Source organism: Corapipo altera, unplaced genomic scaffold (assembly GCF_003945725.1).
Source record: "Corapipo altera isolate COAL_440 unplaced genomic scaffold, ASM394572v1 61016, whole genome shotgun sequence".
NCBI lineage: Eukaryota > Metazoa > Chordata > Aves > Passeriformes > Pipridae > Corapipo > Corapipo altera.
This window is the reverse complement of record NW_020885063.1, coordinates 316467-332906: the sequence shown is the minus strand read 5'-3', so window position 1 is coordinate 332906 and position 16440 is coordinate 316467. Positions and strand designations below refer to the sequence as shown.

The 16440-nt window shown below is 48.5% G+C and overlaps 1 protein-coding gene across 1 annotated transcript in view; it reads left to right on the top strand.

Moving 5' to 3' along the window:
* ANTXR1 (ANTXR cell adhesion molecule 1) overlaps window positions 1-16440 on the top strand; it is a 104065-nt gene that overhangs the window by 40433 nt on the left and 47192 nt on the right. Inside the window, exon 13 of the mRNA XM_027669024.1 lies at window positions 14249-14344. Within this exon, the coding sequence (XP_027524825.1) occupies window positions 14249-14344 (96 nt within the window). The remainder of the gene's footprint in view (window positions 1-14248; window positions 14345-16440) is intronic.

The window sequence follows — 16440 nt, the reverse complement described above, 5'->3', positions numbered from 1 at the left end:
ACAGAGAGAGCCTAGACACTGAACTGTCTAATAAGCATTTTTATCACCCTAGCTGGCAAAAATTTTAGTGTAAGTTTTCATGGTAGGGAAATTTGGACAGTTTCTCATGGGTTAATAGGGCAAAGCTATTTTATACCAGCATAGCTCCTGCCCTTCAGTTAATATCTAAAAACTCCTTGGAATGAGCAGCAAAATAAATGTCAGTTTTATTGAGCAGTAAAAACTCTAGAAGAAAAAACACTTTTCATCTTTGACAGGTCACCTTTTGGAAAGAAACAGGGGATCAGAAGGCCTTTGCCTTTTCAAGAAGCTCATCACAGTGTAACCTGACTGCTGGGATTGACAGGAGGGAAGAGCACCACCCACTCCTGTGCTCCCTGTGCTTCCTGACACCGAGTGCACCTGCAGAGAATGGGATACTGGCATGAGAGAATGGGATACTGGGATGTTCTGCCTTGCACAGTGCCATCATTTTTGTGAGGGTGCCAGTTAAAAGTGCTTTGTGCAGACTGTGCTCCCTCAGGTTCAGTCTGAGTGCGTGGCAGGAAGTGTCTGTGTGGCCCCGTGTGTGTCTGTGCACACACCTCTGCAGGGTAAACTCACCCCACAGGGCCAAACTGAGGAGATTAATTGCAATTTTTCCCCTTGAGGTGTGAAATCTGCTACAGCATTTCAAGGGGGGGAAATGTGGGAAGGTCAGGAAGGCAGAGGCATGGAATGGCTGACTGAATCTGCTTCTTGATCTGAGAGACACTGAACTTCCTTTCGCTCTCCAGCATTGAGTTACACCTGTCAGCATCACATTGGACCTCTCTGGGCACTGGTTGGGGTTTGGGTTTTTTGTTTTGTCTAAAGGAGCCAAATGTACAGATTAAAACAGCCTCAGAGGGGCTGCCTGTGCTTCCAGACCCAGGATCCCCCTGCCTGGGCTGCAGGGGTCTGTGGTTCCTGAAAAGTGTCAGGCTGCAAGGTTTGCAGCCCAAAAAACAGTGCAAGGGGTGTCAGAAGTTCAACTGTGTTGGTTCTGTTGTATTCTGCCTTTTGTTAACTGCTTGTGCTTTCCAATATCAGAGAACAGGCATGAGTGTATGTCCTTTATACCTCCTTCTCCGTGGGACTCAAGGAATTGCTGGTTTAGATTCCCAATATAAAACTGCTAGAAGTGCTTAAATTTTGCTTTTTTAAAGTGAGTCTCCAGGCTTTCCTGTTACCTCACTACAGTTCCTACTGTTAAAAAGTAATTGGCTTCTCATTTAACTAAAAAAAAAAAGGTATGGGAGAGACCTGTAAAGATGCTTTTTTGGAGAGATCTTTCAGCATTTAATTTTAAAGTACATTTTGGGAAGATTTACAGCCACATCAAAGTGGTCTCAGCTGCCTCAGGTGGAGCACAACCTCCACTTAAAAAAATAATAAAAATTCTTCTCAGTTGGCCCAGTTCTTTTCAAGCCTGAGGGATGGAACAGGCCATGGGAGGCCTTGGGGATTTTATTTTGTTTTATTTCCTCAGGCTTTTTCAATATGAGGTTTTAGAGACAAGAGTTGATTACATGTGGGAGGGTCTTCTAAGTCCCTTGTGATGAGCCTCAGTCTGGAATTTACCCAGTCAACAACTGAAACCCCAAATGCTGCCTCAGAGCAAAGGGTGACTCCCCGACCTTGTGCAAGGGTGGCCTTTAGTCAAAGGTGTTGTTATCTTCTGGAGATGGTAAAAGGCACTGACAGGAACTGCATGGGACTACTCAATTCCCAGAGTGCAGTCAAAGAAGAGGAAAAAAGAGGAAAAAAGATAGGCCTGTGTTAGTAGAGGGGACTTTTTTGTCCTGGTTAGTGCGGCTCCACTCCCACTCCTGTGTGAGTTCCTCAGGAGCAGTGCTTTTGTTGTGTAGTTTTTACCATCTTGGTTTTGCTGCTGTTTTTGGTTGCTCTGAAGTCTAACAGGAAACCTGGCTGGGCAATGGCAGGTGCCCTCAGGAAGGTGAAGTACCAGAGGATGTATCTGTTCTGTCTGTCAGGAGAGGAAAACAGAGACACCAGGGTATTGCCCCCACTGCTTTGAGGTGATAAAGCAAACCTGCCCCAGTTAATCTTGTCCCCACGGGAGTTCAGGGCTGCAGCCCCTCACAGATGCCCAGGTGGTGCAGGGCAGAGGAGGCACCAAGTCCTTTGAGGGGGTAGAACCCCGGGGGCTGTGTCCCCTCAGGGCTGGGCAGGCAGGGCCCTGTGCCGGGAGCAGCTCTGGGACACAAAGGGCTTCTGCTGGTTGGAACGATGCACTGATTTCCACTTATCTGTCAGGAACCAGCCAGACACAGGAGCTGTTGTGGTTGGGCAAAGCATTTGCCTCACTAAGTCCTGGAATGCAGATGCAGCCTCTGGCCGAGGCCGGGCGGGTGCTGCGTGTGAAGGTTGGGCCCTCTGAGCAGGGCCAAGACCATTTGTCATTCAGAGGTTTTGCTCCCTGCACCCCCCAGACCAAGGGTCACTGCCTGGCTCCCCCTGGAGCTGCTAACAGGGCCTGTGTTTGTACCAGAGGCAAAAGGGGGAACACTGTGTAAATCAGGGGCTGCAGACAGAAGTTTAATCCTGCTCCCCACTAACTTACGTATTCCCCACTTAAACTAAGACGGGGCTGTCATGAGTGTAATTTAGGGTGTTATTTGGCCTGGTCTGTGTGACCACTGGCAGCTATTCCAACAGAGCAGGGGAATGGCTGGAATGAGAGCTCTTAAGGCTTGGAGACAGCGAGCTGTTTGTGTGCTGAGCTGGGAATGAGATGCCAACATCTCCGGGCTGACAGAGCTCAGCTGGCTGCAAGGGCTTGATGAATTTGTCTCTTGGCTTTGCTTGTCTGGGACAGTGTCATGGTCTCACCCCAGCTGGCAACTCAGCCCCAGGCAGCCTCTCACTCGCTCCCTCTCAGTGGGATGGGGAGAGAATCAGAAGAGTAAAAGCAAGGAAATCTGTGGGTTGAATAATTTTAATAAATTTAATTGGGCAAGCAAAAGCCACACACACAAGCAAAGCAAAGCAAGGAATTCATTCCCCGCTTCCCAAGGGCAGGCAGGTGTTCAGCCACGTCCAGGAGAGCAGGGCTCCATCACAGGCAATGGTTACTTGGGAAGACAATGCCATCACTCCAAGGGTCCCCCCTTCCTTCTTCCACCAGCCTTACATGCCGAGCACAATTCCATAGGGTCTGGAATATCAGTGGGGCTCAGCTGTTCTGGCTGTGTCCCCTCCCAGGTCCAGTGCACTTCCTGGCTGGATGCTGTGAGCAGCAGGAAAAGCCTTGACTTGCTCAGCAATAGTGAGACCTCCCTTGTGATCAACCCTGTGTTCAGCACAAATCCCAAACACAGCCCCACACCAGCCCTGTGGAGGAATTAACTCTACCCCGGCCAAAGCAGCAGGGAGTTGCTGATTTATTCCTCTGGAAGTTGTTTTGCAATATCTGCACCTTTTAAAGTAAGGTTTTTCTTTCATTTGGAAGCTCCCTGGGGGAAGGAATCCCTCCTTCCCCAGGGAGGGCAGTGAGGCTGCACTGTTCCCTAAAGCAGAGAGAGCACAGCCCTGCAGGGACACCCAGGTGAGCTCTGTGCTGGCAGAAGGTGCCCAAGGACAGTTCAGAGCCTGCACAGACCTGGCCCATGCTGGGGCAAGGCACTGCTGCTGAGGGAATGTCCTAAAGGCTGTGGCATTCCAGCGGCCCAGAGGGAAGCTGGGGTTGTTCCCCTGAGCTCCTTTAGGCAAGGCAGCCTCTCCTCTGGGGAATCCAGTGTGGATTTAAATGCTCTCTCCAACCCTTGGATTCAGCTGGGACTGCTTGGACTGAGCTTTGAGGAGGACACTGCCCTTGGAAACATTCTTAGGAGACTCATGGATGTATCCTGGGCATCTGTTTAGCAACTGGCTCCTTCCATTCTGAGTCTCAAGGAGCTATTTTGTTGTAAATAATGTTCAGTTAACGGAACTCGCCACTGTCCATCACTCTTGCTGGACTCAAATTAGACAGATGTTCCTTCTGGAGGGAAACACCCCCTTCCTCCTGATGATATTCCTTCTTACTTGGCCTTTATCCTGCAGTCACACTGACAGATCTGACTTGCTCCAGATAATTAATGATGAGAGTTTACAAAGTAGTTTCATTCTATGGTTGATGTCAGTGGACCTTTGATAGTCAAAGGTACTAAGAACTGTAGTTTACTCTACTAAACATAAAAACCCATCTAGTAACAGCAATAATTTAAGGCACAGGACCACAAATGCCATGGGAACTGAGCATCCTCAGCTTCCACTAGTGCTAGGACTAAATATATAAATTAGTCCTTCTTCCTCAGCTATTAATCTCCCCACCCCACAGATTTCAGGTATGAGGTGTTGGTGTGAACACTGTGCATCCATCAGTGCCTGGACAGTGTTTGCTGCAGGGCTTTCTCACTGCTGGAAGAATCAGCAAGTAGTGGCTGGTAAGGTTGGGAAGGGATTTATTCCTGTTCCTGGATTAGGAGTTTGAAGAACTGGAAGAGGGAGAAAGTGTGAGCTGCTGTGTTATGACTTTGCAGGTGTGCCCAGGGCAGGGTGCACACCAAGGTTGTCAGGAAAGGGAACATTCAAGAGAGGAAATAATTGCCAAGGCCACATTTAGGGGCAGGAATTCAGTCCTGCTCTGCTGCCTGGAGGGCTGTGGCCAAGTTCTGCAGTGCAGAAGGAGCATCTCAGAGAGAAGCCAGGGTGGGAATTGAAATAAGTCTTTGTTCATTTTCTGAAGTGCTCCCAGAAGAGGAAAAACCACTAATGACCTCTTGCACTAGTGACTGACTTTGGTAGGTAAAGCTGCAGGGCTGCAGGGACAGTGTAACCCAGCTCTTCCTGGACAGCTTGGCTGGGAGAGCAGGGAATGTCACCGGGGGATGTTCCTGCACCCCCTGGATCACCTGGGGAGAAACACATGATGCTGCTTTGCAAGAAGACCAGGCAAAGGAGGCCCCCACGTGTGGGCTGGGAGAGCATTTCTGTGGCAGGATACTGGACTTGCCTTGGCCTAGCAAGGACTGAAACTCAGTTTTCTTTGCCATATGTGCCCAGTCCGTGGGAGATGTCTCCCAGGTGACATCCTGTTCCTTCAGGACGAGGGCTGGGGGAATTCTGCCCATAAAAGGAGCATCTTTCTGCTGAAAAGGGCCGTGCTGGGTCAGGGCAGTTGGGGAGGTGACTCCTTTGGGAGGCACAGACAGTGCCTGAACCAGGTTTGCCCTTGTGAGCTGGGCTGCTGTCTAGGGAGGGGGATACCAGGGGGATACCAGCCCCCCTCACCTGAGGGGCTACAGCTCCAAACCCACGCTGGGAGGGGAGGCTCTCCAGGGGGTGAAGCCCAATGCCAGGCAGCCCTTCCACAGTCCTGGAGAGGAGTTCAGATTTTGGAAGCCACAGTGGAGGAGGCCCTGGACAGTCCTTGGCTGTGGGAAAGGGGATTCTTAAAACAATACATGTGGAAGTGAATGGATGCAGTGGCTTAATGCACCTGACAGCAACCTGGGGCAAAAGGAAGTCCTGCACAGGCAGATCAGAGAGCTGATTATCTTATAATGAAGCAATTATCTTATAATGAAGCTGTTATCTTAAAATGAACCAATTGTCTTGGTGGCAGCCCTTAGTAAATGGCTTGGACTATTGGATGAGGTGTCAGGTGAGGAGCAGACCTGACCATTCTGGATAGAAAGAGCCCCTCTGGTCTCTCAATTGCAGTTCCAAAGGTGCAGGAGTCATCAAAGTCATCTAAAAAGGAGAACTTGGTCTTCTCACCTTGAGGGGTTTTGCAGTTGACAGAAGGAGGTGGGAACTGGCACAGCCTCACTACAGATGGGGATCCTGTATTTCTTCCTGTGGCAGTTTGAAAGACTGAAGCAATTTGCACCTTTGAGATAAACAATAGTGGGTGGATTTGACCTTTAAATAAGGAGAAAGTTAGAAAATCAAGCAAGAACTGCAGCCTTGTAGCAAAAAAGTAACAACCCTTCACCAAAAGCTTGGTTTTGTGTTTGTTTTTTTCTTTTAATTCAAAAGAAATGTAATTTAGTGGTAATGTGGAGCTTTTTCAATTGTGACTTTGTTCTGGACTGCACAATTAGGACAGTGAGCAGTGCTCCTGGGGCTGCAGCAGTCAGAGGGCCTTCACTGTGGGATCAGTGGAGGCTTTAGGAAGCTGCAGAGCCCATTTAATGAGCACTTTCCTTGACCTGTGTGTCATTAGCTGAGGCACTGCCTGGTGGGAGCTCCAGGGTATAAGATTTCGGGTTTGTTTCTAGAAGACATTGCTATTAAAAGCTTTCTGCTGCAGGTATGATGGGCAGGGAGTGTTTATCCTACCACAGGTCACACGAAGAGTTCAGTGTGCAGAGATTGAACTGATATTGCTGCATGGGCTGGTTTGGAATGCCCTGAGTGTGGCTGGCACATCACAAACACCGTGTTCCCCTGGGCTGGAAGGAAGGGATTCACAGAGAAGAGCAGTGCATTGCAGGTGAGGGTAGGATCACAGAATGGGAGTTTTGGAAAGGTTTAATTTGGAAATATGAAACAGTTTGTGTTCCTGTGACAGTGGTGAAGTTAACTAGGAACTGTGAGCCAGGATCTCTGCACATGTGTGCACCTCTAATAGTGAAACCCCTTCTGCCAGGGAAGTTGAAACAGAGCACTCTCAACCTGACTGGTTTATTTTATTGACATGTTTTGCTGTTGAAAATGTGATTTCAATTTAAGCTGAGTTTCAGAAGGAAACTTATCCCAAACACGTTGTGTGTGTTCAGGTCATGCTGGCATGTTCTGAGCCTTGTCAGACTCGTGGAGAGCTGCCTGTGATGGCCTGTGAGGAGCCTCTGCTCAGCTCAGGGGTACAGGAGTGCCATTAGCCCAAGGAAGTTGCTCCTGAGATTATTTGTTTGAAAGTGCTGCGTAACGGCCACAAATCTCATAGCCATGCAGGAGGCAAGACATTCCAGAGCTGTAACCTGCTGTCCCCTTTCCTGCCTGGCTGAGGAATAAACCCAGCTCAAGCCATAAATGTTCTGACAAAGACTAATTCCACAGGATTTTGTCTGCTCGAATTCCAGTTGCAATTCCCCTCCAGGAATGGATTTAACCTGCTGCTTGTTAACGACTGTCTTCAAGCACAAACCAAAGTAACTGCTCAGGTTTCACCTCCAAGGTTTTGTTGTTTAGTTATGAGTACTGGGGACAGGAGGTGGCTGGGTCAGAGCAGGAGCTCCTCGGTACCTCCTCAGTGACACAGGAACACCTCCAGCCCAACCTGCCCTGCCAGGGAGGGCTCAGCTCTGCTGCTATGGCAGGGCAAGGTGGGTGTGCAGATGGGGCCCAAAACCAGCACTTGAGTGACCTCTGCCTTTGTGGCAGCCGATACCAGGCCCATGGTGTGACTTGGAGAGGACTTTTCACAAGGCCAGGTAGTGACAGGACAAGGGGGAATGGCCTTAAGTTGAAGAAAGGAAAGTTTAGAATAGACATTGGTAACAAGTTCTTCAATACGAGGATGGTGACACCCTGGTGACACTCTGGTTGCCCGGAGAAGCTGTGGCTGCCCCATCCCTGGAAGTGTCCAAGGCCAGGTTGGACAGGGCTTGGAGCAACCTGGGCTAGTGGAAGGTGTCCCTCCCTGCCCACGGCAGGGGATCAAAACTGGATAGGCTTTAAGGTCCCTTCCAACCCAAACCATTCTGGGATGTCCCAGCCACAGAGCCAAGGCTTCCACACTCACCTCCAGGACAAAGCCAGAGGCCTCTCAGGTGCTGTGACCTGTGACCTGTGTGATGAAGAGGATGCCCACCTGTAGTCAGAGCACTGAAAGCCTTCAGTGAAGAGGCCCTGCTGCCTTTGATCTCTGCTGCTCCTGTGGCCAGGCTGTGAAAATTGTGACACCTCAAGTTTGACAATTGACTGAGGAGGACATGACTAGGGGAGACCTGAGCAGATGTTCAGTGACGTGAAGTCTTACCACTGTTTTTGTTCAGAGAAGGTCTCTTGGAGGTGACACTCAGGACTCAGGGGCTTTGTATCAGAAATAGGAACAAAACTTGGAGCATTTTACCAAGCAGGTGGGCTGTCAGAGGGAGAGAGAGAAGAAAAGAGGAGGGCAAAGGCCTTTGGACCTCAACACCTCTGAGTGGTGAGGTGTCTGTCATCTGGAGAGAACTGAACCCCACCGCTGCAGGAGAGTAGATAAAACTGAAGAAGAAAACCTCATCAACCTGCAGGGTTATGCCATGTTCGGGTTTTCCATAACCTATCCCATCTGACTCTGTTGTATTTAATGCAGGATCCCAGATGGCACAAGCCTGGGCTGGACAAGCCTGAATTCTGCCATCAGTTCTGCCACATCTGCCTCTCAGAAGTCTTGTGAACTTCTGTTTAGCTGGAAATTTCTAAGTGTTCTTTCTGAAGGAAATGTTCAGTGTGTTCTGTAAGGATAAACACAGCAATCATTTTTCTGTGTAACAGAGGGTGTAATGATCACTCCTCCTTCCCCCCATGTATTTGCCTGCTCTGGTTGGAGTGTGAACTCTTCAGGACAAAGGTTGTCCCCTGCTCTGGGTTTGTCCAGCCTGTGCTGAAGGGAGGCTGTGCTCATGTTTGCACTGGGCTGTAAAGCAAATAACATGGGATGCTTGAAAAGTGTTTTGTAAGCAAGCTCTCCTTCCTTTCAGCTCTGGAAGGAGAGGAGGGAGACAGATCATTGCAAGAGGGGCATCTCATGTCAAGCACAGTAAACATGGGGAAAAGGAGCTGAGAGCACCTTTGTTGGGTGACCTCAAACAGGTGTTTCTTGCTCCCATCCCCTGCTGAGCTTGGCTCCTGCTCAAGCAGCTCCACACAGACGCCAGTCCGATGCAGAGCAATGAATTCAGTGACTTTTCATTTCCTTTCAGAAATTAGGCCACATTGTTTCTGTTATATTAAAAAAATTCCTGTGTGTGATAAAGTAAATGATAGACATTGGTTTCTGTTGCTGTGATGGGACAAGTCCCCAGGAGACTCCAGCAGAAAATTTCCTTCACAATAAAAGCTTCCCGAGTCTCTCTGATGTAGAGAGACAGTCAGCCTTCTCTTCACCCTATGTTGACTAAAGGATATTAAAACTGTTCCTCTTTTCTCTCCAGGGAGAAAACCTCTGTTTGATTTTGAATGGTCACTCAAAACTGTACTCAAGATTGTCATAAAGCTCTTTAAAAGCACTTCATCCTTTTCTTACTGACCCCTCTGATAGCTTTCACGTGTTATTGCTCTTCCTACTTGGAAAATGAGATACAGGAGCCATTCATATCTTCCCTGTCTGTGGAATGACATCAGTTTTGTTTCTGCTCTTTGTACAGCAGCTGAGAGTCAGTGCTAGGACCAGGCTCAGTGCTAAGTGTTATTGAAGCTGTTTCTGCTGCAGGGTCACTGCAGTGAGATGTGTTTGTGTGGCTGTCACAGCCCTGCTGGGCCCAGTCCTTGGTACCAGTGCTAATGGTCCTGCCCTGACACAGCAGTGACAGCTCCCAGCCTGCCTGGAGGAGACATCCCAGGGCTGTGGCACAGCCTGAGCTCCTCTGCTGTTTCCACAAGCTCTTCTGCACAGCACAGGGCAGGGACAGGCTGCCTGCAGCTCTGAGAGCAGCTGCCTGACAGGGGACAGCGCTTTCCTGTGCTGGAGCAGTGAGTGCAGAACCAGATCAAACAGCTTCTTGCCTTCCAGTGAAGTCTGTAGGAGTTAGGACTGAATCCTTATCCTGAGCCCAGCCTTCAAGGCCCACTAAAACCAGTGCTTGATGCACCCCAGAGGGTGGTTGGCACTGAACAGGCTCCCCGGGGTTTGGTCACGGCCCCAGGGTTACCAGAGCTCCAGGAGCATTTGGATAACACCCTCAGGGACAGGGAGGGATTGTGCAGGGCCAGAGGTTGGACTCAATGACACTGATGGGTCCCTTCCAACTCAGCATATTCCATGATTTACATATTTCATTGAGGTCCATTGCTGTTGGGCTCAGTGTGAAGTCAGCACATTCAAACACACCCTTAGAGCTAAATCCAGTTACTGCCATGGTGAGGAGCAGGCACTGCCCTCCTCCCTGTCCCTGTAAATCCCAGGACATTCATTTGTCAGCCAGGACATGAGCACTTTTATTGGATACACCCAGTACTTCATCCATCACTGCTGAACTCAGCACTCAGAGCTTTTGAGGCTCTGTGTGCTTTGGGGATGTTATTCCACAGTACCTCTCTGGAATAGCCAATGTATGCAGTAAGGTGGGAAACTAGGAAATAAAATCTTAAACAAAAATCAAAAGATTAGAAAAAAACAAGAAACAAACCCAAATGCAACAAAAAATACCCATCTGGTGTGTAGCAGCATCTTTTGGAAAACCCTCAAAAATAAGCCTTAATTCCATGGAAATTTTATGTTTGTTTATGAACTGGTATGTGTCTGTTTCTGTGTCAGAAGAATTTAGGAAGTCTAAGATGAATACCACAGATTCCATCTTGGCTTTGTCTCACCTCATGATTGCATCTGAACTTCCCGGGGCAAAATTTCAGGAGGTTGGTCTTGGGCAGTGTCTCAGCAGGGAACAGCAAAGGAAGGCTGGGGGGTGAGTCATTTCCTCTGTGGCAGGACCATGGTGGAGTGGCCATCCCTCTGCCCTGGCTGTTAAAGGAATGTGCTCCCACCCAGCTTATCCTGAGCTTTGTGTTGGGATCTTCCCAGGGATCGAGGGTGTGCCTGGAGGGAGTTGTTCCCTTGTAGGGGGAACATATCCCAGTGTTTGTGGGGAGAGTTCAGGAAATAGCCCATGGCAGTTGCTGGATCAGATTTTGCCATCCCTCCCCTCCTCTGCCTCTAGAAGAACCTGCAGTTCAAGAGCTGGGCCAGGGTTCTGTCTCGTGGCCAAGGGATTTCCCCCATCCCAGCCTGGCTTCTCGTAGTCCCTAAAATCCCACAGTAACTGCTGAGTGAAGGACCAGGTTGGAGGGGCCTTGGAGCAACCTCATCCACTGGAAGGTGTTCCTGCCCATGGCAGGGATGGAACCAGGTGGTCTTTAAGGTCCCTTCCAGCCCCAATCATTCTGTGATTCCATGATTCCCTCTCTCTCTACATATACGTATGTACACCCCCCCCAATCTATGAGGAAATGCCTCTAACATGTCCTGCTCCAGATTTCTTCATATCTCTTGTACAATATCTTCCAGAGCTTGTTTCCCATCACACTTCCAGTGCCAGCAGTACTTGCAGCACTTTGTTGACCTTGTTGGACCCTGGCAGGGCAGATGAGGCTCCAAGGCACGGCTGCCTTGCTTTCTCCACCAGCTCATTTACTTCACAATCTACACAGCAGAGTTTTAGTATGTCAGATGTGGAGAACCTTGAAAGGGCATGTAAAGAGCCCACTCCTTTTTATATGACTGTTCCTTGATAAAATAAGAGGGTGTTTCAAAAGAGCAGCTCCAGGCATCGTCCAGGACTTCAACAGTTGTCGGGAAGCGAAGTACCAAAGTTTTCCACTTCATTTGGAACGAGCTCTGAGGGTCCCTTTGCTGTCGGGCTTTTGTCACCATTCAGGTGTGCTGGGGTTTGAACTTATTGATCTCACTGAGGGTACCAGCACCATCTCTATCTCTGTGTGAGAAGTCAAGGTGAATCCCTATGGGACAATAGCACTGATCACAGATAACTGTGTATTTAGGGACTATCTGGACTTTGTCTCCATAGATCTTTTTTTTTTTAATGGAAAATTCTCTAGTTTACTGTAAAAATTCTCTTTTTAAAATGGAAGTTGTTTTCTTGGTCTGAATTGCCTGTATTCACTGAGTGTTACACACAGCTCATTGCATTATTCCATGGGTCAGTGTTTCCATGAGCCTTTGCATTGTTCTTCCAAATTTTAATTTAAAAAAAGCAAAACAAAACAAAAAAAATATTAAAAAGAAAGGAACAAAAGCAGACATTTGAAATGCTTCAGCCCTTTCACCAGCTATATAAGATTGGGAGAGAGATTTCAAAATGTGAGAGGAACTTTTGCAAACTCTTTTAGCAGGCAGAATTTCCTTCTTGTTCATCACTCAGCTTGGCTAAGTGGCAGTTTCTAGCTAAGCATAGCTGTAGCCATATTAAACCATAGATATTGCACAGAGTGATAGCTAAATTCTGGCAGAAACTGGCAAAATAAAGATAAACCAAACCCAAAGCAGTTCAAGAGTGCACTGTGGATTATTCTGGCAGGGTTTGTGGTGTGCATGTGCTCTGTCCTGGTGTGACTCACTGGGGTTCCCTCCCGGCCTCGCTGCAGCAGGAACAGCTCAGAGCTGGGGCAGAAACACGTGTTGGGGTATCCTAAATTGGTCTTCACAGATTCTCTTGGGGGGAAGAAAAGTAAAAATAAATTCTATTTTTAAAAACAAACAAAAAAAATCCCCAGAAAACAGTTACAAGGCCACTTCGTTTTGTATATTTGCAAACTGATTTCAGAATATCTTAATGACAAAATGTTTGTTTCAGTATGGGTCTGAAGGGGCAGACAATGATTAGACATACAAAGCTTTATTTCTCCTACAATTTCATGGCAGCAAAGAGTCAAGATCACATTTTGTAAAGCACTGACTGTCAGCAGGTGTCATTTTGCAGATGATGGATGTGCCTTTATGCTCTTTGTCTGGAGGAACAGCCCCAAATGTACAGCTCTGTCTTCTCAATGAGCTTTTATTTTGTGGTGGGGTCCAAGTTCCATTTCCAGACATGCCTTGGGTGAATTCTTCTCCTGTGTGGACTACCTCTCTTTAGCTTCCAAGTGTCAAAGATCAGGTCATCTTGATCCAAGTTCTCCAGAAATTCTTTCTGCACCAGCAGAGAGCTTGGAAAATGCTCTCAACCCGGTTGCTTTTCCATTACTCTCCCCCTCTGGTATGATGGGAGGTCATCTGGCCCCTGAGTTACAGTGAGCTCAGCAGGCACCCAGATCTCCCCCTGACAGGTCAGTCTGCCCTGACTGTGTCCTCAGTCTGGCACTGGGATCCTGACCCTGGGTTGGGGGTTTGGAGCGCCTGCTCTGCCATCAGGAACATCTCCAAGAGCCTGAAGTCAGGCCTGCCTGCTGGCCTGGGAACAGGATGGTGGTGCTGGGGAGGAAGGGTGTGGGGAGGCTGGCACACCTGGAACAGCTGAACAGGCAGGAACAGCTGCTGGGGGTTGAGTCTAAGCAGCAAGAAATGAAGCACGTTGGGGTTTGCCTGCTGAGCTGGGCTGGCCTGTGCAGCAGTTTGCAGTGCTGATGGACACCAGAGAACTGCACATGGATCTTAACTGGGGGGAGCATCCCAGCTGGAGAGGAGAGGATCCTCTGGAGTTAATGGCTTCTGAGGAGGAAACTCCCTGTGATTGTTGGGGTGGTGTGTGTGTGTTCAAATCTCCCTGGAAAGCTCGTGGCAGAACTTCTGTGGCTCAGCCCTGCTGAGAGGAGCAGGGTGACCCAAGTCAGGGACCCTGGAGACCTGGCTGCAAGTTTTGTGTTTGGAGTCAACTTTAATGCCAACATCACTTTAGAGTTTGTACTGCAAGAGGGGAAAAGAGTTGCAAAGAAGGAGAATGTTTAAACCGCAGTGAAACATTGCCCAGAGAGGTTGGTTGGATGGATGGATGGATGGATGGATGGATGGATGGATGGATGGATGGATGTTCCATCCCTGGAAATGTTCAAGGCCAGGTTGGACAGGGCTTGGAGCAACCTGGGCTAGTGGAAGGTATCCCTGCCCATGGCAGGGGGTGGAATGAGATGAGCTTTAAGGTCCCTCCCAACACAAAGCACTCCATGATTCCATGATTGTGCTGTGAGCTCCTTTTTAAATCTTTTTTCAGTCTTCACAATGCTCTGATGAATGTTACATTAGTTTTAATCTGAGCTAAATGTTTTATGTAACTGGGAGGTTCAGAAAATCAAGGCAAAATCCATGAAGTGAAGGAGAGCTCTGGGCCTCGTTGCAGTGAGGTGGGGGGAGGGACAGGTGCCACATTTGATGTGTGAGGAGAGAGGAAAACTGCATTTTGTCTGACAAATAAATGGAGTATGGCATTGATAATTATTGTCATTAAAATGACAATAAATGGGGAGTGGGATGCCCCTGGAAGCAGGGTGCACAGGGGAGTACCTTGGAGAGGCAGTTCTGTGTTAGTGCTGCTCACACACTCTGGTGTTTCTCTTCCAGTCCGATGGGACCATCCTGGCCATCGCCTTGTTGATCCTCTTCCTCCTGCTGGCCTTGGCTCTGCTCTGGTGGTTCTGGCCTCTCTGCTGCACTGTGGTAAGTGACAGAAATCATCAGCAGAAAGCAGCAATTCAGTGCTGCCTGAATGTAAGAAATGAGGGGGAAGGGGACAAAGTTTTCCACAGGATGGGGCAGCATTTCTTCCACCACTGGCACTGCTTTGGGCTTCTGTTCCATCTGCCCAGCCTCTGGATCACACCCATGGAACAGCAATGATGCCAACATCCAGGCCTTGTCAGGAGCCTCTCAGTCATATTTATTGGTCACAAAATGGAAAGGGTTTGCAGAAGTGTATTCCTTGCCATGCCTGTTGGGGAGGAAGGGCTCTTCTGCATTGTCTAACCCCGGTGTTGGTACCTCCACGCTGGAGGGCTCCTGTGGAAGGGCATGGCCAACCCAGGCTGCAGTCCTTGTTCTGCCTCAGGTGCAAGGAAAAGGCATTTCTAATGTGGAAATTTTTGCAAGATTAACTTTGTTTCCTGACCCACTATGGCTGGAAAGCACTTTGAAACACTCAAGTGACAGTTCCAGTGGAAGTACAACTGTGCTTCACTGAGAGTTGTCTCCAGGCTCTTTCACAGAAGTTAAAAAGCACAATCACAGGGTTAATACCTTAAAAAGGCAGAGGAAAATCAAGATAGAACAGGGGAGAAGGAAGAGGTCAAGGGAGGCAAAAAGGAAATCACAGGACTCAAGACGTGCCCTGGTGTTTGTCTGCAAGGACCTGTCCTAGCACTCTCCATCCCTGCTGATCTCCATCTGGCACTCTGAGGATCAGGGCAAGGATCCTGATTATTGGGGAACACACAATACAGGGAAGCTCTGCTGCTGCTCTGGGTCTTGTTTGTGCTGCAAATATAGAACAAGAATTAGGGATGTAGAAATGTCAGCAGAATTGGACTCCTGTTTTGGTGAGTGGCTGCGTGGAACAATTCAGATGCTGCTTTTCAGGCTGCCCAAACTGGCTCAAGTTGCTGGGTCACCATCATTATTTTTGATTTCAAATGACATACCCAGAGTTGTAAATTTGTACCATGTTGTACCAAACGTCCAATCCAGTTCTGAGAGCTTTGGAGCCCCACACTGCTGGAGCAGGCAAAGTGAAGGATGAGTCTTTGTGTTGAGATGAATTTAACCAGAACAAGGATGGAAATCTAGCAGGAAAAATCTTCGTTGTCTATTTCTGTTCCTGGCTGGAAATGCTGGGGATAAAACGCTTCTTTTCACAGTAGTTTGGCACCTTGGTCCTGAGAAGAAAACCAGAATGGAAAAAATATTTATTTGGACTTTCAGGACAATAAAAAAAGATTGGTTCTAAATTTGGCCAAAACATTAACAGCGTGGTAGGTTGCTCAGAGTTATTTGTCTAAACTAGATGGCACATTCCCAGAGGAACTGGGCCAATTCCTTTGTTGGCACATCTGCATGGAAGTCAGTGGAGATGTGCCCTGTACAGATGTTTGCACTGGAGCAGAACTGGGGGGATAGAGAGGAAAGGCTCTCGGTGACGCTGCTGGGTTAAGGATCTGTTACAGGAGAAAGGTGAAGCAGATGAGAAAAAGGCATAAATAAAAGCAGCAGTGCAGAGGACATGGAGCTGTGCACTGGGAGGGCAGTGTGGGTCTGCTGGGTGGAACAGTGTGAGGACAGTGGTTGTGAAGTGTGAAAAATACAGTCCAGATAAGCAAGGTGGGCCAGCAGAGAGAGGCAGTCTCTGTCCACATTAAACTTTATAAAGTTAATGTGTTCCAGATTTAAATCCTGTGCTTAAAAAATTTGTTGTAGATAAAAGCTTTTCCTCACTCTCCTCCTTTACCTCCCACATTCCCTCTTAGCAGGGTCTGCGAGTGGGGACTATCTCACTGATGGTTTCCAAGTGTAAGTCAAACACATCCCTGTAGCTGTTGGAAAGATTGTCCTCCAAGAGCCTGGATGAAACCTCTTCCACCTCTCCAGGGGGTAGCCCGGTGTGTTTGGCAGCAGATCAGCAGCTGAGATACCTCGCTGTGTATTGCTCACCCAAAAACTCTGTGAAATTAAAGATAAGGCCATGTGGAGGAGAGCCCAGCCTGTCTGGGGTGTGCAGAGAGGGAGCCCAGCAGAGCTCTAGCCTGGTTTGGAAGTGGCACAGG